At 40.0% G+C, this 23,486-nt stretch overlaps 1 protein-coding gene across 1 annotated transcript in view; it reads left to right on the forward strand.

Moving 5' to 3' along the window:
• usp43a (ubiquitin specific peptidase 43a) overlaps nucleotides 1-23,486 on the forward strand; it is a 67,319-nt gene that overhangs the window by 22,604 nt on the left and 21,229 nt on the right. Inside the window, exons 3-6 of the mRNA XM_072463875.1 lie at nucleotides 8,329-8,414; nucleotides 12,290-12,382; nucleotides 15,465-15,600; nucleotides 16,882-17,026. Of these exons, the coding sequence (XP_072319976.1) occupies nucleotides 8,329-8,414; nucleotides 12,290-12,382; nucleotides 15,465-15,600; nucleotides 16,882-17,026 (460 nt within the window). The remainder of the gene's footprint in view (nucleotides 1-8,328; nucleotides 8,415-12,289; nucleotides 12,383-15,464; nucleotides 15,601-16,881; nucleotides 17,027-23,486) is intronic.

The raw sequence follows: 23,486 nt of genomic DNA on the forward strand, positions 1-23,486 counted from the left end.
CCTTAGGGCGCAGTTTTTAATGACAGAACATCTGTATTTCTTCCACTGCTGCGTCGGTTGCTGTTATGGCCAGTTTCCAGTTCTGTCAAGGCCTGTTCTGTTTGAAGATTATTTTCTGCACTCTGCCTTTGTTTTTTGGCACCGCCGACATCTCCATAGTAACAGCTAAAGAGTGGCATGCAGGGTAACTCAAAAGACGTGGGTATATCCAGCGGTCCTCCAAAATCCACTTCAAAAGACAAAAATGACTGTACACCTCTGAATCTTAAATGTAAAATGAATGTCCACTTGATCTCACTATGGTGTTGTGACAGTGGTGCGAAGACTTTGAAAAGAAGAGTTGCGGGAATTAGCGCAGTTGAGTAAAACAAGAGGCAGAGGAGGGTTCACATGCCTCTGCGGCCCAATGTTATCTCCCAGACTGCCTTGTCACCATAAGCCAGCGTTGAATGGGCAGAATTAGTGGTAGTAGTCAGGATCTGAAAAGATAGGCGTGAGTCAGCTGCTTTATTGCTCCACCAGCATTTGTGGATCAGTGCAACTCTCCTCCATGTCACACTGTTCTAAATACTGCTTTCAATCGAAAATAATTAATTACACTTTTGCAATAGAGTTAATCACGATGTATTATACTGGGCATTTACATTAATGTAATTGTGAATGCAATGTGCGCTTTTGTAAATGTAAAATAATAGGTTTTAATCTGTATCTGTAAAAGTATTTTTCGCCAATTTTCTTTAAGCATTTCTAATTATTTCACAAATCTAAATAAATGAGTCTATTTAAAAGAGTGGTCTCATGTGTCAAGTAAATTTAAATGACCAAACAACAGACTTTTGGTGGGGTTCATGTTCCTTTTGTTGTGTATCTGGCTCTTGGTGTCATATGTAAGCTGCTGTGATTGGCCTTCTGTTTGTCAGTGTTCTGTGACAGTTTGGCCCATTTTATCCGTCCGCTCACAATCAGGCTTTATATTCGTCACAGTCCACGCAGTGTTCAACTCAAGATCTCCACAGCCTCTTTGGTTTGTTCTTCACCGCTCCGAGCACGTAAACATCAACTGCTGAGTAATCTGCCCACTTCCACAGGAGGACTGGTGAATTTTATGTGTACATTTTAACCGTGTGATTAATCTGCGTAAAGTAATTTTGAATGCGTGTCTTTTGACAATTGAAATAGTTAAATCCCTGACTTGGAGATAATTTAAAAGCTGGCGACATTCCCTCCACTGAAAATTCACATAGTGGGCTGCCCGGTGGTCGAGTGGTTAAGGCGGCCGCACACATGCCAAACTGCAGCCGGCCACCGTGTCTTGAGATTGAATCCCAGCTCAGGAAATTGACTGCATGTCCTCTCTTCTCTCTCATCCCCATTTCACACTCAACTGTCCTGTCTAATAAAGCCTACGGGCCAAAACATAAAAATCACATAGTGCACATTAAACAGACGATTACAACTTATCTTCCATCCATCCATCCATTTTCTACCGCTTGTTCCCTTTCGGGGTCGCGGGTGACTGGAGCCTATCCCAGTGACTTCGGGCCTTAGGCGGGGTACACCCTGGACAGTGGCCAACTTGTCGCAGGGCCAACACAGAGACATAGACATTACAGACAGTTCACTCTCACATTCATTCACTAGGGCCAATTTAGAGTCACCAATTTTGCCTGACACATACATGTCTTTGGACGGTGGGAGGAAGCCGGAGAGAACCCACGGTAACACGGGGAGAACATGCAAACTCCACCCAGAGAGATCATGTGATGTTGGTCTGGTCCAGGAATCGAACCCATGATCTCCTTCTTGGGAGGCAAGAGCGCTAACCGCATTTGCCACCGTGCACCCCAACTTATCTTATTTCTCATTATTAATATTTCTATAATTATTAGTTGTTGTTTTTTGTAACCTTTCCACAAGCCTTTTATCTTGCTGTGGTAAAGTTGTGCTCACAGATTGGGTACATTATTATTGTCTTAGAACAGGAAGGTTGGCAGTTTGATAAAAGCTACTTTGCATTTCAAACATTATTTCGATACAAAGGAAAAGGCACGATACTCTATACTGATTTTGATAACGCAATGATGAAAATTATTATTATTTCTTATATAGTTTTGATATAGCTCAAGATCGTTCTAAAACTGTCAAATGAGTTTTGATTTGTGATACTTTTGACTATCCTAATTAGTATAGTTTGAACCACAATAACTGAAAGCTGATTCTCTGTGCATGGGGATCGCAAGATGTGGCCGATGTAATCAGAAAACCTCGAAAGCTGTGGAACATATGCTTCCTAAACTGCTCTGCTATCTTTCATAATAATGTGCTGTACCTCTTTTTCTGCCATTGTTTCCGTTCCTACTTCTCCTCCCTTGTCTCTCCTTGACCACCTGCTTTTGTTCTCTCCACCACGCTGCTGTTAATCTGAGAGAGATTAAAGACTTCCAGTGTTATCTTTGTCTTCTGTCAGCCTTCTGTGCGGCCAAACACCATACGACAGCAGTGGCTTGTCAGATTCACGCTCAGTGGGACATGGCAGCTCTTCCAGTGAGGAGAGAAAACATTGAGATGACAGCAAATTTACTTTCTCAACTCCTGCCATTGATTTAAAAAGGGACGAGAAGACCAAATTACATATTGTGGATAATATTTTGTCAGAAAACATGAAAAAACATCATTTTAGATAATGGAAACATGACAGACTTGACAAAATCACAAGATGAATAAACAAGATATAGACTGTTGCAAAAAATGTGCCATAATCTTTGTCACACATTTGTTTTCCTTTATTGAACACCAGGCGACAGGGGGTATATCCAATTGCTTACAGTAATTACATAAAAGAGAGTCATGGTTGTATGCAAAGGAATGTTTGTAAGACACTATAGATATAGATGTGATGTAATTACCGTACTGTGTGAGTGTGGATGTGAATATGTAAAACTGGTCTTGCATTTGGTAAATTGCAAGTGTTTTTAGATGCAAAAATACCTTGAATAACATGCTTTCTTCTATGAGCCTTTCCACAGATCTGACCTGTAGTTTGGCCCTGTGGCTTCACCCGCTCGTTTGCCTTAAATACCGTTCTGTGGAACATTCCAGGCTGATGACACACACCTATCAATTATGTTGCTTTTCCTTTTCCCTTTTTCACTATTCATGTTTCATCAGTAATGATTATTCGTGCATTGGGTGCTGCCAACTCCTTGGCTTTGCCCTGCTGCCCAGTCCGTGTTCTGTGGTTACCCACGAGACATTTGTCCAGAACGTCGTAAATGTACTAATTATACGAGTAGGTGCTATTGGTACCTAAAAACCTGGCAAGTGCCCTGCCAGTGCCATACAAACTCAGTGTGTATATGCAGCTCCTGTCTCTGCCTCTATCACTGATATCTCCTCCTGTCAGTTTCATCAGACTGACTCCAGGATCGCAGCCAAAGGCCATTTAATTATAGCCTTTCTGTGAGAACTAGACATTGTTTTGACTGACATTTGGAGTTGACTGATTGTATAAGTACGGATGAGTCAGACTTGCTGGTGGCAGCTACGAGGAGTGTGTTAAGCCCCTGGAACTGGACAGTTGATTAGAAATATGCTTTGAGACGTTTTCTGCAACCAGGGACACATATTTTTGACTGCACCCAGCTTTGGTCATTCAGGGGGCTACACAAAATGTTATGCCTCTAATCTAAATTCCGTTGTAAGAAAATGGGGAGATATTATGTCTGGTACAAGCTGTGGGCAATTTTAATCACACATTAATGACTCTGATAAAACCTGGAGTATTTGAGCCGTGCAATTTGTTTCACTAATACACAGTCTCAGTTAAACTTGTGGCCTGGTTATAAAGCTCTATAGTTTTACAACAAGAAACCACTGATGTTTAGACACTTGTGCGACATGGTGGGTAATATACAGAAATATAGATTTGCAAAAAAAAAGTATATTGTTTATAGTAAAAAAAATGCTACAAAAAGAACTGATTAAAAATAAAAACGTATTAAGTATAGGTATTATTATAATTTTTTTCCATATCCAACTTTGTTCCTATTATCTGTTTTCTCATACGTGGCCCTGAAACTCATTCGCTCGTCCGATTGGCCTTACTTCAGACTTGTAGCAGCAGCACCCGTAACAACACATCAGAACATACATCCAGCCTCTGCATTCACAAGGGTGGAGTTATACTCAGAGAAGATGCAATGTGGCGTCCGTGAATTTTCATTATTTTATTTTTTCAAGGTGTTTTCTCCGCTCACTGTTCATCTCTGAGTGTTAAACAATTCTCACATTTCCATCAAAATGTGATTCAGTGTAAACTCTCTTTCGTCCAGGAGTGGTCCAAGGTAGGAAAGGTTTTAAAGGTCATCTGGACACTTTTTTTTTTAACAAGACGTTTTGACTCCCATCCAGAAGTCGCATCAGATTGAGTTTTGAGTCAAAAGTCTCGATTTCATACAAAAGTGTTGAAGTGACTGTTTGTTGAAGGATGTTTTGGCCCGTAGGCTTCATTAGACAGGACAGTGTCCGCGTGAACTGGGGATGAGAGAAAAGGGAGGGCATGCAGCATTTTGTCCAGATTCAAACTCACAGCACAGAGCGTGGCATATTCTGCCGCCTTAACCACTCGACCATCGGGCAGCACAAACTGATTGGATTTTGTTATAGTTCATCTCCCTAAACTTAATCAATTCAATCCATACAGTGATCATGTAGCAATATGCATTCTCTGCAGCTTGAGGTGGTTCCTTTAGATAACATTTCCTTGAATTAGTCTAACTCTAAAAAATGGGATCTCACTCAAATCGAGCCACTCGTGTTTGCCCCTGGACTGTGCTCAAACTCATCTGTGTGGCCTCACTGTTAATGCCGTCTGTCGCGTCCAAGGGCACTTCTTCTGCTAGGGCCAGACTGTAATGACAGAGAGAATACATTTCTGTTGATAAGTTGTTCTGAGATAACTTTTCTGAGCATCGACCCTGCCAACTATGAAAGCAAGGGAAAAACTGTGAAAGTGAAAGTGGTTGAGATCAAATCATGCTCAAAGCCAACAGGGTGAAACACATACAGCGATACGTACAACTTTTATTACAATACGACACTTCAGTGGGGAATTGGATTGGACATGTTTGAGGTATGACTACAGCTGGTCGTAGCAGTCAATTGTAACTGTCAATTCGTCAGTGAAAGAGTCCAATTTTGCTTTGCTAACTTCTTTTTCAGTACGTTTGCAGTCTGAGGTTTGAAAATAAAGTCTGAGTGTTTGAGTGAATAGCAGAATATAAATAGAATCTCCTCACACGACTTTCTGTAAACATAATAACTTAATTTGGGGGCTGGGACCGTACACCTGTCTGTGCTGCTCTGAGCACAAAAGACTGAACTGAATAGTATTTGAGTGAGCAGAAAGAGCCAGTGATCATGAGCTTCTAAATGTCTCTTCTAATCTTCTCCTCTCCACTCTCTGCACCTGTCACTTTTCAAAACTCATCCCCCTCTTCATTTGCGCGAGAGCATCTCTGGTGGAGTCATTAGGAAGAACAAGGCAACCATTACCGCTGCGTCACGCTGAGCTGTGAGGCAAGGTGCACGCTTGTATGTAAATCGCACACATCAATTAGACAGAAATGTATGTGTCTCACGTAACAAGGCTTTATTGTTTTAGTTTGATGAGGAAAAATTCACAGTTGTTCAGTGTTACAGTCTTTGGCTGCTGTGCGTTATGGACAGTATCAGCATTTAGCAAAACAGGTGTAACTAAGCTGCAAATGAACCAGTTTGAAAAGCTTGTCCACGTGTTTATTACATCATGTTTGGACTACTGTAGGTGCCTGTAGTACGGTCTCGAGTCCTCCTCAATAAATAGATAAGCAGTCCAAAATGCATGTTCAAAACACATTATGCTTCAATCACTTCACTGTCTCTTTGAGCATTTTAGAATTCAATTTAAAGTTTTGTTGCTGCATTTTAAATCCTTAAATGGCCTTGACCCCGTGTATTAGTTAGACATTTATTTTTATGCTCCTGTAAGAGATCATGTGACCAATTGATTTTAGAGTGCTTCGGATCGAGGTTAAAGACCAGAGGTGACAGTGCATTTGTAGAGCTCCAATTCTGGAACAGTCTGAATCTGCCTCTTCTCTTCAGAGTTTTAAATCACAACTAAAAACATATCTCTTCAGATCTTCAGGCTTTTAACACAAGTTGAATTGGGCCTTCATAATTTTTTTCTTCTTTTATTTTTTTGCCCATGTTTTTATGTTTACTCTTGTGGATTTATTGCGTGAATGCACCTTTGTTTACTTACCAAAGAGTCTTTATAAAGCAATCCATTTTCCAAAATTCAGGGTTCAACAAATTCTGAATGCTCTTGGAGGCCATTTTGTACTTATTGCCTAATTTATTTTTGAAGATTTTTTATGATGATTAGAATGATTAAACTTCGTATATTTTTTATTACAGCACAGTATTTTAGGTTTTAGGTATTGTCAGTTCACACACAATCCAATTTATTCTTCCAAACTCTGAACTCTGCTCCAGGCCACATCCTTTTACATCCACACAATTGGTGATCCACAAGGAATGTAATCACAGTTAGATTAAATCACAATGTTCTACTATTTTCATTTGTATCTTAAGCAAAGCCATGACAATATTAGTATTCTCCTGTTATTGTAGTGGCTGGCCCTGGATCTATTTTTGGCATATGAGAGCAGAGCCGAAAAAAACAGGCTGTGGTGCTATTCATTATTCCCTGGGCACTAAACAAAGAGTCCTGCTACACTTAGTACTACCTCTGCCTGCCTATCTGTGTGTGCTGAAATATTACTCACGCACTGTTGTAAATAGGATTGTGTTGAGTTCACTATTCCGCTGCCCGCTGTGGTGGGTCTGCCTGAGAGCTGATGGAACTGGTTTTATGATTCCAGTTTTTCCTCAAGGGTCAAAGCATTTTGCCTTTGTCGCGCCGACCAAATCACAGCCATCACTGCCATGCCCATGATTATGCCGTGTTCCTCAGAAAATACTAAGCAAAAAGCAGTAAATAACAGTAGGTAATGATATTAAATGCGTGAATATGATTGACTTCACATGCTGTTTCTAAGAATTGGCTTTCTTCAGAGGATGAAAAATGCAGGGTTCTTTGTCTTTATTTAGGCCAAATGACAAAGTTTCCTATTCCCACATGTTGATTTGAGGGACCAGGGCCAACGTCGCCATGGTGACAGTGTAACCTGGTCCGTCTCTGAGGGTCTGAGACTTGTCCCTCATTGTCTTCGAGCAAACGAGAGCGACAGAGAAATGAGGACGTAATGACACAAAGGAATGTGCGGCTAACACAACAAATCCATGCGTCATTAGTTTGAGCTGCAATAAACCAATAGAAAATAGTTAAGAACCTAAAGGCCAAACCTTTAAAACAAATCAACCGGGCGGAGAGTTAAGTTCTGTAAACAACCACTGTGAGATTGTGTTAATTGAATTTGTACAAATCAGAATCAAACTGTTTTAAAAGTCAACTCAGCCAGTATATGAAATATGCATTCTTCTTTGATATTCATCATTCACTATTATATTGGTGGTAGAATAGGAGCTGAGTTTGTTACATTTTCAATCTTTAAATATTTGGTTCCAGAGATTTATGCGATGTGGATATGGTTTTACTTTACGCACTTTACTTTTTAATCCCATTTGTGAAAACATAATATTTCTCCACTTATCCTGGCTTGAGATCGACACAAGCAAGTCGACCGGTTTGAGAATTGAATTGAACTTCAGTTTTCCCTCATCACAGTTGTCCATGGGTGTCTGTCATTGCTATTGCTCTTTGAAGTCTCCTTCCCTCCCGCTGTCTGCGCCGCTGCATGTTGGGGTTCACAGCGGGACGCCTCAAACGTTTCTCAAACATGTCCCACTATGGATCCATTCAGCACTCCTCCCTCATTGACAGACAGATGGCGACCTCCAACCTACACAGCACGAGTCAGATTATTTTCATTGCACTGGTTGATGCATTCATTATATGTATTAATGATGGTAAACCCAAAAGAAAATAAACATGTTCTGCAGCATTTATTTCAATTCACAAGTACCGGAGTTGTTAATAGTGCAAATTAGTTTTATCCGGTCATGTATTAACTTTTTAACTTTATACTTGGGCAAAATTTTGACTTCACAGCATTATCCAGGCTCAAGACTAGGATTTATTTGATTTAGTGAAGTCTATGTAAAGTATTGATGTCATTGTGTTGGAGTGAACAATTGTGTAAACTCTGTTTTTGTGTAATCTTCTTATTTTAGTCGTTTATTGCTGTTGCTTGTTCACTGCAGGGATCCAATTCTTTGGAGGATTCCCTTCCACAGCAGCCGAGAGGACGCCATAGTTTTGTCCAAGAACACATCCAGGCCCAGTACAGGTGAGTTACACACATACACTATATCTATATCATATCTATAAATACTGGTCAAAAAAACAAAAAAAACATTCCATGTGCTTAAATTATACACATTAGATATAATCTCACATGAAGGTGAAGGGTTGTTGTTGTTGTTGTTGTTACGTGAGAAGGCATTTTCTTTGCTGTCGTCACATGCACATTCAGGGGAAATATCTGGAGCTTTTGTGCCCTATTCACAGCAGCCACTCATTTTAATGGAGCCTCATATAGAATTAGTGTTGTAATTTGGATTAATCTAATTGTACATTGTCTCTACATTACTTATTGATGACACAGGTGAATTCATTTTTTTAATTCAATTGTTTCTTGACAAACTGAAACTTGACTAATGTTATTAACTATGCTAAATATTTACCACATGAACTATCCCACTTAACTAATTAATTATTAGAAAAACCTGAGAAACTGTCATATGTCTGAGTCAAAATATTGAAACTATGTTCTATCCAGATTTCTCTTGTCTATTCCAGACCATTTATATTCCCAAACAATTATTTGATTGCTTTTACAAATGATTTCAAGATTGAAAACAAACAGAAAGAAAACACTATGTTAGCCTTTAATAATACTGATACACATAATACAAGGTACTGTTGACCAATTCTGCGATTACACAGCAATTGAGTTGTGTAGGAGCCAGGGTTGCAACTAATGATTATTTTGCTATGTGTTTGGTTCATGTAGAACTTTTTTAATTTTTGTATTAATATACTACTTGTTTAGATAGTGAAAGGCAGGTGAGTATGAGATTTTTACGCAATCTGACCCAGGACTATCCTGATGGAATATATTTACAGACAAAATGGATTCATCATCAAAAACTCCAAACCTCCGGCTCGTTCTGAGTCAACTCTCAGCTCACGGCATGTTTTGGTGCCTTTGTTTACCAATTAGTTGCAATTAATCAATTCACTTGGCATTAATCCATTACAATCTTTGCAATTAAGACATGATTAAACTCTCACTTAAGATATATGATCAACACTTGGGATATTGTGTTTGGAAACGCTATCCTTAAACAGCCACCCACACACGAAACTATGAACAAAGTGACCCTTTAGTGTTTGTTGTTGTTTTTCACACCCACGGCTCGCATCTGATCCGACATCGATACCACTCCCCCTCTCTCTCCCTTCTCCCTCGCTCTCATCCTTCGTCTCTGTGTGGGGAACAATCACAGCTATATTTAGGTGGGAGTTCCTTGGCGTGCTGTGTAATGCTGGAGAGTTGCATAAGGCGGTCTATTCTCATGGTTAGAAGAACATGCATGTGCCGGCCCGATAACACGGATGGTTTCTCTTCATCCCCATCTGTGTTGTGATAATTAAGAGGGAAGGCTGGTATGAATCAGTGGACAAGAAAGACAATCCAATTCACGTCCATTTTTCTCCTCTTTTCTTTTTGTTTTTGATCCTTTTTTGTTCTTGATTAATAATCGATATTTTTAACACGCCTTGCTGTTTAGCTGTGCAACTTATCTATATTAAAAAAAGGTGCAATGAAATAAACAGATACAATGGTTCTGAAAGAAATGTGCTCCTGTTTTTCAAATCTGGTGCAAATCTGTCTAATCGACAGTGGGTAAATTACATTACATTATTAAATGTATTACATCTGTTCTTCCTCCACAGATTAACTTTTGACAGTACAGATATAAATGTATCTAATCTGCCACTTATTGACTCTTTGTGGGACGTGTGTGGACTTCAAGCAATCTAATTTTTCTAACTCTCTCAAACTCCCACATCCCTCCTTTACTGTCTGACTATCTTCACCGGCTCCTGTCTTTTTCTCCCCTTCACTTTATTTGGCTTCTTCCTAAGGTGTTGTGTGGTCCATCTCTAGCTGGAGTTGTGTCTGATCTGAATAAATGTCTGTGGTTACTGTGCCATTGGCTCTAATGTAACTATTAGGTTTTTTGTTACCATGACGCTCTCCCCTCAGTCTCCTCTGTCTGACACTTATGGCTTCTTGTTGCAGGACATTTTTATAGCTATACAAATTGACTATTGTTAATGTGGAAAGAGTTTTGTATCATTTATTAAGGAAGATATTATGGATATTTGTTTTAATTCAAATTAAACTCACATTAAATAGATTTTTGTATGGTTGAGTAACATTTTCCTGAATAATTTACTACTGCTTTCCACTATCCATCTTTGCTTTTTAATCTTCCGTTTTATGCACAATACATTTTACTAAAGTAATATTGCACATATTACTTTAGTTCAACAATGTTTTTATTTTGCCATTTACAACCTAAAGAATCCACCTTTCTTTTATCTCTTGACCAGAGAATGAAACGTTGTCACCCTGCCTCCCCACAGAGGAACAAAACCAGGTCTGGGATCCGCTTGAGCTCCTTGTTGGTCATCGCACACGGCCTCTGAGTGGCTGTTAGAAATATGTCCAGACTGTGGCCTCTTACTTTGATTTGGATGCTTTCAACCTCCCACTGTGCAGTCTCCAGGGCCAGCACCCACTCCCCCCGTAGCTCGCTGCACTTTGAAGTGGGTGCTAGCCGGTTTGTGCGGGCTATTATCAAGCACAAGCTCTTCTTTGATCTCCTCTTTTCCATTCTTGTTTAGCAAATGCAGAAGTTGTAACAAGGAAACATATTATATGGCAATATAAGGTGGCCAAATGTGTTTGATTTTAAAACTTTGAAACTATGGTTAGTGATTTAGGATAGCGTATACCGTATTTTCCGGACTATAAGTCGCACCTTTTTTCATAGTTTTGGCCGGGGTGCGACTTATACTTATATTTATACTTATATACTTATACTTATACTCCGGAGCGACTTATAGCTGATATTATTTGTTATTTTCACACTTGCAACCGCATTTCATACTCCAGTCCAACTTATATATGTTTTTTTTCTTTTCTATTATGTATTTTTTGGCCGGTGTGACTTATACACTGGTGCGATTTATAGTTCGGAAAATACGGGTAATTAATTTCCGTGGGCAGCAAGCAAATAATTTAGGAGACATGTTGCATTACCAGATTGGATTGGTTCTAGTGTTAAAGTTTGTTAGAATTATGACTAAAACAAAGACATTTAAAAGCAAATACATGTTATACCTGTCAGTCATTTCTTGAGAACTGTGTGGCAATTAAACCAACTCCTCATACACACCTTGCTTTCGGAATTCAAAATTATTTTTCACAGTGGATCAAACAAGATATCGTTTGGTCCAACTCCACTTGCTGTTCCAGGCGGAGAGCTGTAAATCCGTCCAAAATACTGGTTGGCAGTTTTTGGGCCTGTCAATTGAGCACTCTTCTCGTCATATTCTCAACCAACTGGAAACACAGCAATTGGCCGAGCATTTCAGTTTTGTTGGATGTCCATGTGCATGCCAGTGTTATCAAGTACCAAGCGTTGTTAGGCAAGGCAAGTTTATTTGTAGAGCACAATTTCCACACAAGGCAATTCAAAGTGCTTCACACAACAGGAAGAAATTCATTAAAATCACAAAGAAAGAAACAAAGACAGAAATCACAAAACAGTTCAAGACATAAAAGAGTGCCGATAATAATATTAGGAGACATGCTTCACATTGCTGGAGTCACAGAAATATAAAGCTTCTCTATGATTTCCAGTGTGTGAATACAAGTTTTGTATCCGCTCATTTGGAGCTAGCTCAACTAACAAAAGCAACTGTGCAAGCTTCAAATGAAATGAGCAGCTGGCAGCAGAGTTCATGTGACCGTGTTAGTGTCTGTACCAGATTAGAGAGTTTTTTGTGTTTTTCTACTTGTACGACTTGCATTTGCATCCGATGAGAGCTGTATCCTTAATCATTTGTCCCTGTGTGTGTCCTCAGGTCCTCTCTGACGTGCCCTCATTGCCTTAAGCAGAGTAACACCTTCGACCCGTTCCTCTGTATATCTCTGCCCATCCCGCTGCGCCAGACCAGGTGACCTTTTTTCAGTCATTAATGTTCATTACTACACAATATACTGATACCAGCTGTAAGGGAAAGATGGGTGGTGTTGGATGCTTCCTTAAGTCATGTCAATAAATTGTATTAAAGATGATAATTCATACTTTCTGGTTGAGTGGGCAGAACATGTTTTCAACAGTACAACAGATGCATTGCTAAATTGAAATTTGCAGCGTCACACCTTTGCAGACACATGGACGTGCTAACTGTTATTGGCTATCAAAGTGTTAAATGCCATCACGCAGCCCCTTACCTCACACTTTTGTTTCCTTATTAATATAAAAGCATACGCCTCAAAAGGTCCTGTGTATCACTTTGGATAAGGAGGCCAAAGTGATACACAGGACACCAAGGATACGCATCCTTTCACGTAGAGTGAGAGAAATAGTGTTGAAATTATTACACAACTTTAACCCAATCCATTGCACATTATGTTGTTAACTGTGTTCAGCTCAGTTCAATATCTACACCATTAGAAAAACACATATAGTTCATAGTTCATAGTTTCTCACACGTCCTGGAAAACCTGGAAAAGAATTGGCCTATTTTCCAGACATGGAAAATCCATCAAAATTAGACAACAATTTCTGGAAAATGTCTTATTGCATCAAATTGCTAGATACTGCTAGTGCTACTCCCATCACGGTTGAGAGCGCAGTTGAGTTTTTTTGGTGAAAAACTCTAAAACCCACCAAAATGGTGTCACAGAAGTGTTCCTTATTTCCCAATGTTAGAAGTACAGCATTAGACACACAGTACCATTCTAATGAGAGGAATAACTACTCAACTCTAAAAAGGGTCAATATGTCTGGGTTCACATTGTGTTCTTCATTTAACTTGAACAAAATTATTTTTGGCCAGCTAAATATCTACTGGTAAATAGTGTGTTGATTTAGCAGGTAATACATTTTCAATAATTGTGAATTTGAATACAGCTTTAGACTACATCTTTATTATTATACAAATTGTATAATAAAGGCTGTAATGTGTTTGTAGATGCTGTGATTACGAAACTAAAAATGTCCTGGAAAAGTCCTGGAAAATGGTTTCCAATTTCTGTGATAAAATGTGAATATATGATTATATTTCTGTGATGTATTTTATCTGCATAATAGTGATATATTATCTGCATCATTAGTCTATGAGAAAAACAGCATGTGACAAACTGCATTTGTGAAGGTGTTGTAAAGATGGGCCAAAGAATGTTTGCCCCAGGGAGGGGGGTAACACCCCAGGGGAGTTAGATAAACATTACCCAAGGCTTTATCTCTACAGACTGTTGTAAAAGACAAGTGCCTTGATGTGAAGCTGACCAATGAGAAATGTGACCCGCCTATTTCATGATTTCTAATAAAACCAACCTGCATGAGAAAAAACTTTGTGAGACCAGGAGGGTCACCGGGCTGCTTACAACAGCCTGAGTGACCCGGCCCGGCGGTTTCTCCCTTGCATGTTACACAAAAGTCTGATATTTCTGTGTCGTTTCCTATTCTAAGTTGAATTGTGTTCTCTGTGTGTTAAGGAATAGCATTGGTTAATGTCTTATTCCTTCACATTTTCTATTTCACATTAAATGTAATGTAGCCTTTTTTAACTTATACATTTTTAGATACAGTGGCTTGACCTATACTAGACCCTTTGTGAAGAACATGAGTGCTTTCTGTTCAAGTGAAATTGACGTGCTCCAAAGCTGCGGCAGGAGGAAATATGCTTTTGAAGACGTCATTTGTATTTCCTTTTCCACTCAAGTGTCATCTAGCACGGCTCATATCGACGTCTCATCTCAGAGCATCTAACAACATGAAACGCTGCTGCTCACATCCTGTCACAACAGCACACACATTACTTACCTGAGTAATGTATGATAGGAGTACACAACACGTAATGCTTTAGTTACTTACAGTTCTTACATATTGATTGCTTTCTTTTGTCCCAACTTGTTGTTACTTTTGCTCTTGGATCGTTCAGAAGTTGTATTTCCTAAATGCGTGTGTTATATTTTTGTAGTGGACAGGTGTAGCTAAACACATTGCTGTTGTAAAATGTGTTGTTTTGTGTTGTATAATTGTCAAAGGTTGTCAGAGTTGTCGAGACTAAAACTAATATCAGCTCTAGATACTTTCCTTTCTAGGTATTTGAGCAAGTATTGATACTGAATAAATCACATTAACTGGACAAAATGGACTTCTATAAAAACATTTTTTTTGATAAAGAAAGGGTAGTTATTTTGTGTGTGTCTAAAACCTTGATCTTAACCTACAAATTAGAGCATTTAAAAATCATTATTGTTGTATCAAAATTAGAATCAAGACAGCGGTCTCTACCAGAGAAGTTACTTTATTAAAAGTCATATTTTGATATAATTTGTGCAGATGGTAAAAGAAAAATGTGGCAATATTCAAAGTGGTGCTTCACTGAAAAGCAGTTTGTCACACGGCCCACAATATTGTAACATGGGACCATTTCATAATAATGTCAATTTCAGTCTCCCATGTAGATTCAAGCCTTATGCCCCACAAGGGAGAACAAAACACAGCAAAACAATATCATTAAAATAAAAAATATGACTGATATAACAAATCAGATCTGTTTAAGCCCATCAAATTAGATTTCATCACCCTGGTATTGTCAGAGGACTATCTCCACATTATTAAGCATCACATCACTCCGCTCCGCAGTGCATTTCAAAGTCTCATCTTATTAAATCTGTTTTGATACTTTATCTCCCGTGAACTACCCTGCCAATACAATACTACTAGTACTTCTGCTGCTGTGTATACATCTCTACCATTAGGCTCACGTTGACGCTCCACGGTGACATGTAGAGTGTAGGCTGGACCTGGTGCAGTGGTGAACAATCCGAGCCAAAGATGACTCAGACCTCCCCGAGAGAGATCAGGATTCGCAAAGAATACTATATGAGTAATAGCTTTCTGAATACTCTAAAGACTGAGAGATAGAGATGTGGCAAGCCCAGTGAATGAGTAAATAGTCTTCTGTTTCCTTGTGGTTGCTAACCTCAAATGACCTCCTGACACTGCAATGTCTCTTACAGGCCACTGTGTGTCACCCTTGTCTTCAACACAAAGGGTCAGCGGTACGTGCGCGTGGGGCTGGCCGTGCCTTTGTTTGGGTCGCTCTCCCTCCTGAGGAGTTTGGTGGCTGAGGAGGGAAACCTCTCACCGGATCAGGTACAAACTCCCACACACTCGTTTAGACACTATGCAATTTGTGTTTGCCATATCACAGCACAGACACGCAGCACATACCGCCACTTGAGCAGCTGTGGCTCAAATGGTTCATCAACGTGAGGTCAGTTCCAACCGTGCTCTGACAAGTGCACACTATCACTGTGTCCCTCGGCAAGACACTTCACCCACCTTGCCTATGTATGAATGTGGTGTGTGAGTGATTGGTGGTTGGTGGGGCCGATGGGGCAGATTGGTGGCCTTGTCTCCATCAGTCTACCCCAGGGCAGCTCTGGCTACAGAACTATCTTACAGTTACACCGTGAATAAAGAGTAACTACAGGCTTTGACAAATCTGTAAAGCATTACACTTATTTTTATGATAATATACTAGGAATCAAGAAAGTTGTGGCATGGTAAAATAGCCTGCAGTGCCTGTAGGTCCTGTTTAAATGTCAGCCGTAAGAGAAAAGGAAAGGTTGCCCAGGTCTGTGTGTGCTCCAGAGCCTTTCCTCCTTTTCAGCTATAGGTCAGGAGAAGCACTGGACAATGAACAGCACCACGCCCTTTCTCAGAAAAATAGCACTGTGTAATATTTCTTAAATATTTTGTGTTCATGATTGCAATTGTTTGCTTAGAAAACATCTTTTAGTATTGGGACTCACTGCATCTGACAAATGTTCCTGCTGTTTTCATCAACACTGCTTGATAATGTGGCCTTTGAAGAAAAAGACACAGAGGCAGGCTATAAAAACATCAAGCCACATTGGTTGTAGTTGTCCATCACCAACAGAAACACACAATTGCTGTCATCGGGTTCAGTCATGTGACTTATTTGTTGTCCCCGCCATTTTGAAGAAGTCATCACAGGTTGTAGCCTATCTCCGCTCTTAGATAATATGAAAAACAGGGTTGACAGGGTTGATACTTTTATGAAGACAGTAGTTATGATCTTATCTGCAGCATTGAGTCGCTAACAACGCTTAAAAGAAGCGCCAACTTGCCAAAACAAACTTTTGCGGACATTTCCATTTAAGCTTCCTCGTCCACAAGCCCTCTGCACCGGACAAGTCCTCAAAGCTTTCAAGAGCATGGACTTTATGTGCGGGTGAGTGACTGTAGCCAGCTGCTAACTACCAAAAACAGCTCACCGCCCATTTCTTGGGGATGTTACAGAAGAGGAATCCTTTGTTTTGAGACTTTTTGTTGGCAAAAGAATCTCACGCTTGTGCTGTTTTGTTTGTTGGTTGCGTGTTAATATATGAGTCTTAAATTGTTTTGCAGGTGATTCTGTCTGAGCTGTACTCCACCGGGTTCCAGCGCTCCTTCTCAGATGACGATGACCTGACGGCCATCGCTGATAGTGATGTGGTCTATGCCTTTCAGGCCCCTCCCATTTATAACCACTCTGGCTCCACATCAGTCTCAGGTATTTTTACTGCCTGATATCAATGCTGTTTTTGACGGGTCCATTTGACTTTTGCTATTTAGTTAACGCCCTTAAGATTTCATAAGTATCTTATTCTATGTCTGGCATTCACTTTACCTGGTTGACTGGTATGAAGTTTTTTAAAATGTTCCCAAAATTTACAACTCAACTGCAGTTGTGTCATTCTCTGACCATTATCTCTCAACTAAAATTCCTGCCTCAAAGACACATCATAACACACGCTCAAGGAAAGCTCTGGTCAGTTTTATCCCAGAGCAACCTGTTAACGAAGCTGACACCATCTTCCTCTGCCCCTCAAGTAGAATCCCGTAAATAATTCATATTTGTGCTCAATGAGGTTCATAAATAATAAAACCAAGTCACTTTCTCTACACACAGATATTTTTGATACTTCTGAAACAATCTTGTGGCTTTGTATTTTCACAGTACAATGAGCTAAAACACCCCACTGTATGTCAAGGAGGTAATTAATGTATTAGAATTACACTAGAGGGGCACATTAACGCAAAGCCTGAGGGAAATATCTTGCTAAGAAAATAAAAGAGAGGCACAGAAACATGCAGTTTACATAGAAATGCAATGAATCACACTTAAGAGGTGCCTGACAAATGCGGCTCGCCTTATGTCACCGATCTGGTATATGATTCATGTTTCCCTCTTCAATTCACGGATTTGATTCCAGGAGATCATAACTTCATTTTCAGGGATTTATATCAAGTTTTATGACGCCCAGCTTGAATTTACACACTGCAGCAGTGAAGCCGATAACGTGATGAATGGAGGACAGTGGTATGTGCAACCCTAACCTTTAGAACTAAATAAAACATGGGGTGTGTGAAAGATTTTTACACTTATACCCCCCTCCCTTAAGAAAAAAAATATCTAAATAATAATATTCATAATAATTGTAATACTGTAATATTAAATTGTTAATTGCGAAGAATAAGCAGTTAGGAGCAGATGTGTTTAAAGATGTAATTATAGAATTATTGTTGATTTTATTGTTGTTGCTGCTCTCTTTGTCTATATTAAATATATTTTTCCACAATCGTAATTCCCAATTCCCGTGATTCCTCAGAAATCTCCAAAGCAAACAGCATACATTTGATCAGATCAGAGAGTTTGAGCATTATTAGTTGCAAACATAGCATATAATTTAGACATGACCAAATATAACACCAAAGGCTTAGTTGACGCCACAGCCTTCACCTTTAAAAGATGATCTTAGTGCATCAGTAAGGGACTCATCTTCTTTGTATATTTATTATACTCTTTGTGAATGTGATCAATATCTCATGACATAAAGGCATGTTTGATCTCATCTGTTCTGTTCAACTTAATACGCTTTATTTCACTGTGAAGATAATGAACTTGGTACAAATGTGCAAAATAACAAGTACGTTCTAAAATTATTATTTATGCCCTAGAGGTGAAGGAAGAAAAAGGCTGCTGAAACTAAAGAAAACATAATGTTGTATACAAAAGACCATTAGACATTTTCAAGACTCTTTTTAGTAAATCTTTGTAAAACTGTATTACTGTGTGATGATTTTGATCTATATTTTTGCTCAACAAACAAAAATCTTCATGAACCGCCACTACATTGTCAAATTTGTTTACTATGATGTGTGTGTGCGAAACAGGACGGAGATGAAGCAATGAATAGTAAGTAGTCATTTGTTTGTGGAATTGATGAGGTGCAAACATAAAGTCAACTGTCAAACGCGATAATGACTTCAATACACTACACTGTTGGGTCTGTTTGTTTAATTAACATACGGTAATGAGGTAACTCGCACTTCACCTTAGTGTTTGTTAAAACAATTTGTCTGGTGCTAGACAGCCTATTCAGCCTCTTTCTATTTGTCTATGATTAGGTTTAATACAGAAATATGTCAGTTTATTTTATTGAATTGGTTGAGAAACTGATTTTTTTTTAGCCCAAAATCACAAGAGCAGTCGCCTCGCTGGGCTTCACCATTCATAGAGTTCAAGCCTGTTGAGTCAAAGATCACTAAAGACCGAGGGATAGAGTGATGCTCATCCAGGACAGTCCCCCACCAAACAGGAGTCATTCAGTCAGGAGGGAAGGGCAGGATCCGGGGATACTGGTCAGGATGTTTGTTTCTATAAACCACTGGCATAGTATTTAACATGGCATGTGTAACTCTCTCGATGAAGCATTTAGTGCATAGAGAAACATATAATACAGGGCTTAAGGTTTTAAGATATCAAGCAGATATTACAGCATAATTAGGCCCGAGCGCCACAAGCTGGCGAGAGGCCTATTAATCTCGTAAGGCCGTGCGAAGCACGGCTGCGAAAGTGCGCACGTAGTGCGCACGAAATCGAGCGCAAAGCGCTCGCCCACTTCCAAACACTTACTAAAGCACTCCTTCACTCATGCACGCCCCGTGCATACTAATTAGTAGTAGGAAAATGGAACATTACCGTTGTAAACGGGCGACGCCCGTGCAAAAGTGCGCACTAAACGAGCACTTTACATTGGGATGACGACCGCCCATATAAAGCACTCATTTGCGCCAAGTAGCTCACGAATACGTTCCCCATCTCTTGCATGTTCCGTGCATATAAGCATGTAATGCAAAAATTGAACATTATTACTGTATAGAGGGCCAAAAACACAAAGTGGGCGGAGCCAACTCAAAATTAACGAAAGTACCCGTCAGTGACCAGGGACCCACACCATGAGGTAGGAAAGCGCGAGCGCTTTCCGAAAATGTATAGTTTATGATATTTGAAAAATGGGAAACATTGTTTTCGCATCGGAATATTATTAGGCCCGAGCCCCAGCAGGGCGGAGGGCCTATTGCTCCCGCAATTGCGACTGTTTGACGGTACCCCGTCGCCCCTGGCAAGTACAGTGAACTAGCCCATGCCGAAGGCATGGATCATGCATACTTACTCCTGCTATGACAGAAATAGCGCCTATGGGAGACGCCCCGAGGTCAACTTTGGCGTAAAGCTACGAAATTCGGGACACGCATTCCTCTCGTGAGGACAAAAAAAAAATCATTGTGGCCACGCCCCCAGACTTACCCTATGGCCGCTATCTTCCTTTGAAAATGAAAACACGCTGTGTTAGCCATTTTGTTCACGTCAAACTTTGACGAACTCCTCCTAGGGCGTTTTGCCCACCGACTTCAAAATCGGCGTACGTTCTCTGGACAAGTGGGGCATCTAAAGTTATCCAATTTTTTGAGATACCTTTACCGGTCTGTGTGCGGCGCAGCCACAAAGTTGGACAACTTATTTTGGAATATTGCAGGTCTAAAAATTGCTCCCATTTGATTAAAACCAGTCCGATCAGGACCAAATTTGAATCAGTTGTTAAACTTTCTAGTTCGGACCAGTTTAGGCTGACAAAATTGAAATGGCCGTAATAGCGCCCCCTACAGAGTGACCTTTAAATTAACATTGAAGGTCAAAAATTAGTTTTACCAAAATTGTCTAAACTTTACCCAAAATTCTATTTTGCCGTCCCGATCACAAAAGCCAATCACAAAAATGCCTAAATTTTTACGGCGTAGTCGTAGCGATGACAGAAACATCCCATGTTATCCTTATGGGAAAATCGCAGAATCGCTCAAATCACCACATTTTTACGCTTCACACTTTAATGAACTCCTCCTAGGGCGATTGTCCGATCAAGTTCATATTTGGAGAATATCATCTACACAAGCGGGGCATCAAAACGTATCCATATTTTGATTCTAAGTGCTACGGTCTCTGTGTGGCGGACCCGCAAATATATGTCAGAAATGGGAAAACAGCGAAATCTCTAAAATGACCACATTTTTACGCTTCACACTTTAACGAACTCCTCCCAGGGCGATAGCTCGATCAAGTTCATATTTGGGGAAATCATCTACACAAACGGGGCATCAAAAGTGATTCATATTTTGATTTTAAGTGGTACGGTCTCTGTGCCGTGGAGCTGCAAATATACTGTCACAAATGGGAAAAACGCCAAATCCTTGAAATGTTCACATTTACGCTTCACACTTTAACAAACTCCTCCGTGGGCAATAGCTCGATCAAGCTTTACTTTGGGAAATATCATCTACACAAGCGCGGCATCAAAAGTTATCCATATTTTTACTCCAAGTGCTACGGTCTCTGTGCGGCGGCGCAGCAAATTTGACTGACACTTGTGTTGATTTGCACTGGATTGGCCATGTCCAATGTGTCGCCGTCTGTCAAGTTCTTTTTTAATTCAACACACAATAAGGGCGCCATCTTTATCAAGTCGAAAGCGCAGAGTCGGAAGGCCGGCGGCCCGCGAGGGCCGTTGGATGCCGCTTGCGGCTTTAATTCTTTCTTCTTCTTCTTCTTCTTCTCGGGACCAACCCCCCTATTTTTCACCCAGTGAACATTGACGAAAAGTCACAAAAATTAGCACACCTCTAAAAATCGTGCCTCTCTACATTCTGGCTATTTCCTTTTTCTAAAATTAGAAAAATTGGCGCGTCAGCGCCCCCAAATGTACCAAAAATGCATTGAGAGATGGGAAATGACCCAAAAAAAATCTGATCGTAGAATCATGAAATTTGGCGCAGAGGTAGATGGTGACAAGAGAAGTAAAAAATATTACTATGGCAACGCCGTCCGCCCAACCAAATGTCGGCCATATTGCTTCAAAAATGGCTAAACATGACTTCGGAGTTTTTCCAAACGTCGTACTTTTACGAACTCCTCCCAGGGCGGTGGCCCTAAAAAGCTGAAATTTGGTGAAAATGCTACTGAGGAGTGGGACATCAAAAGTTATCCAAATTACATTGATACCTGTCACGGTCTCTGTGCGGCGAAGCCGCAAACTTTAGCTAGAATTTCAGAAATCTCCCAAATTTAACATTTCTGCCGTTTGCGCAGATAAAGTCCGAATTGCGTCAAATTAGAATCAGTTGTTAAACTCTTTGCGCTAAACGTACTTGAAGTGAAATAAATTAATTTGGCGCCACAGTGCCCCCTACAGATTTTATATGGAGGTTAAATGTTTAGTTTTGTGAAATTTTAATGAAATTTGACACACAACTCAATTTTGGCATCCCCATCAAAAAAGTCAATGAGACCCATGTCATAATTGTTATGGTTTTGCCGTAACGATGACCGAAACCTTCCATGTTATTCCAATGGGGAAATCGCCAGAACATGTTTACACTTTAGACTTTCACAAACTCCTCCCAGGGCGTTAGCCCTATTAACCTGAAATTTGGTGAGACTCATCTTCAGGACTGTCAAAAGTTATTCACATTTTTATTCAAAGAGTCACGGTGTCTGTGCGGCAAAGCCGCACATTTTGCCAAGAATTCAAAATAAAATAGCTTTTTGATGGTAAAACAAAGGGGAGAAGATGTGACAGCGTCACAGATTCAGCAGTAGGCGTAATAAAAGGACAATTGGGGCGCGTTAGCGCCCCCTCCTCTTGCGGCGGTGTGGCGGCGGCGTGGCGAGGGCCGATCATTGCCGCTTGCGGCTATATTTCCATGTTATTTTTTGTAAATAGTTGTTACTACCTACTGTTCGTTTAGTTGGATCCAGCAAACCTTCATATTCCAAAACCAAGTAGAACTCATCCAAGTAAATTAACTTGTATTTGTACAATATTTACTTGTAAATCGACGGACACTGGGTGATTACACATAAACCTTCAAGCAATGTGTTGTTTTTGCTACGGAAAGTGTTCAGAGCATCAGGTGCATGGCTCCTCTCCAGGCGTTTACCCAATGTCTGTCCCTGAGCGCTTGGCAGGAAGCTCAGGTGCTTGGTCCTTGTCTGGGGCTTTTGTTCTTAAATTTTTCATCCATTTGGTACTAGACCCCAGTCTTTTTTCCCAATGTCTTCTGGGTATTTTTAGTCAGGTGGCTGCGCGGCTCTGGCAGAGGTCACTCATTTGATATAGGCCACAGAGGATTTGTTGTTCCTGATCAGTATGCTGCAGCCTCCTCTCTGTCCATTTACATTTGTACTCGGCTTGCTCTTTTTCATGCAAACACAAAATAACCACTTTTGTCTCCGAAGCAAAATTTGATAATATTTTAAATAAAGCGTGAAAGTGCAGATAGAAGTTACAATAGAAATTACATTGAATCTGTATTTTGAGCAGCTCTCATCTATGATAAAAACTACATTACCATCATGTCTTTTCTGTTTCTGGAGTTAGTTGTATGTCTCTTTTATTTATTTACCCATATGGACATAGATTGTTGTATTTAATTTGTGTGAGTTATCTGCTTCAAAGCTCATTACTGCTGTTTGTTGGAATGGTCCTATATGGATTTTTGAAGCAATACCCATATTTTGGCTTGCTGCTGTGACCAATAACTGACATTTGCGGAAACCAATACTTAGATATTAAAATCCATAGCAAGGCCCAAATAGTAAAGATCACACATTCACAAAAAATGTATTTAAACAT

This window comes from Eucyclogobius newberryi, unplaced genomic scaffold, assembly GCF_026437365.1.
Source record: "Eucyclogobius newberryi isolate DKJ021-1_F unplaced genomic scaffold, fEucNew1.0.hap1 SCAF_4, whole genome shotgun sequence".
Taxonomy (NCBI): Eukaryota; Metazoa; Chordata; class Actinopteri; order Gobiiformes; family Gobiidae; genus Eucyclogobius; species Eucyclogobius newberryi.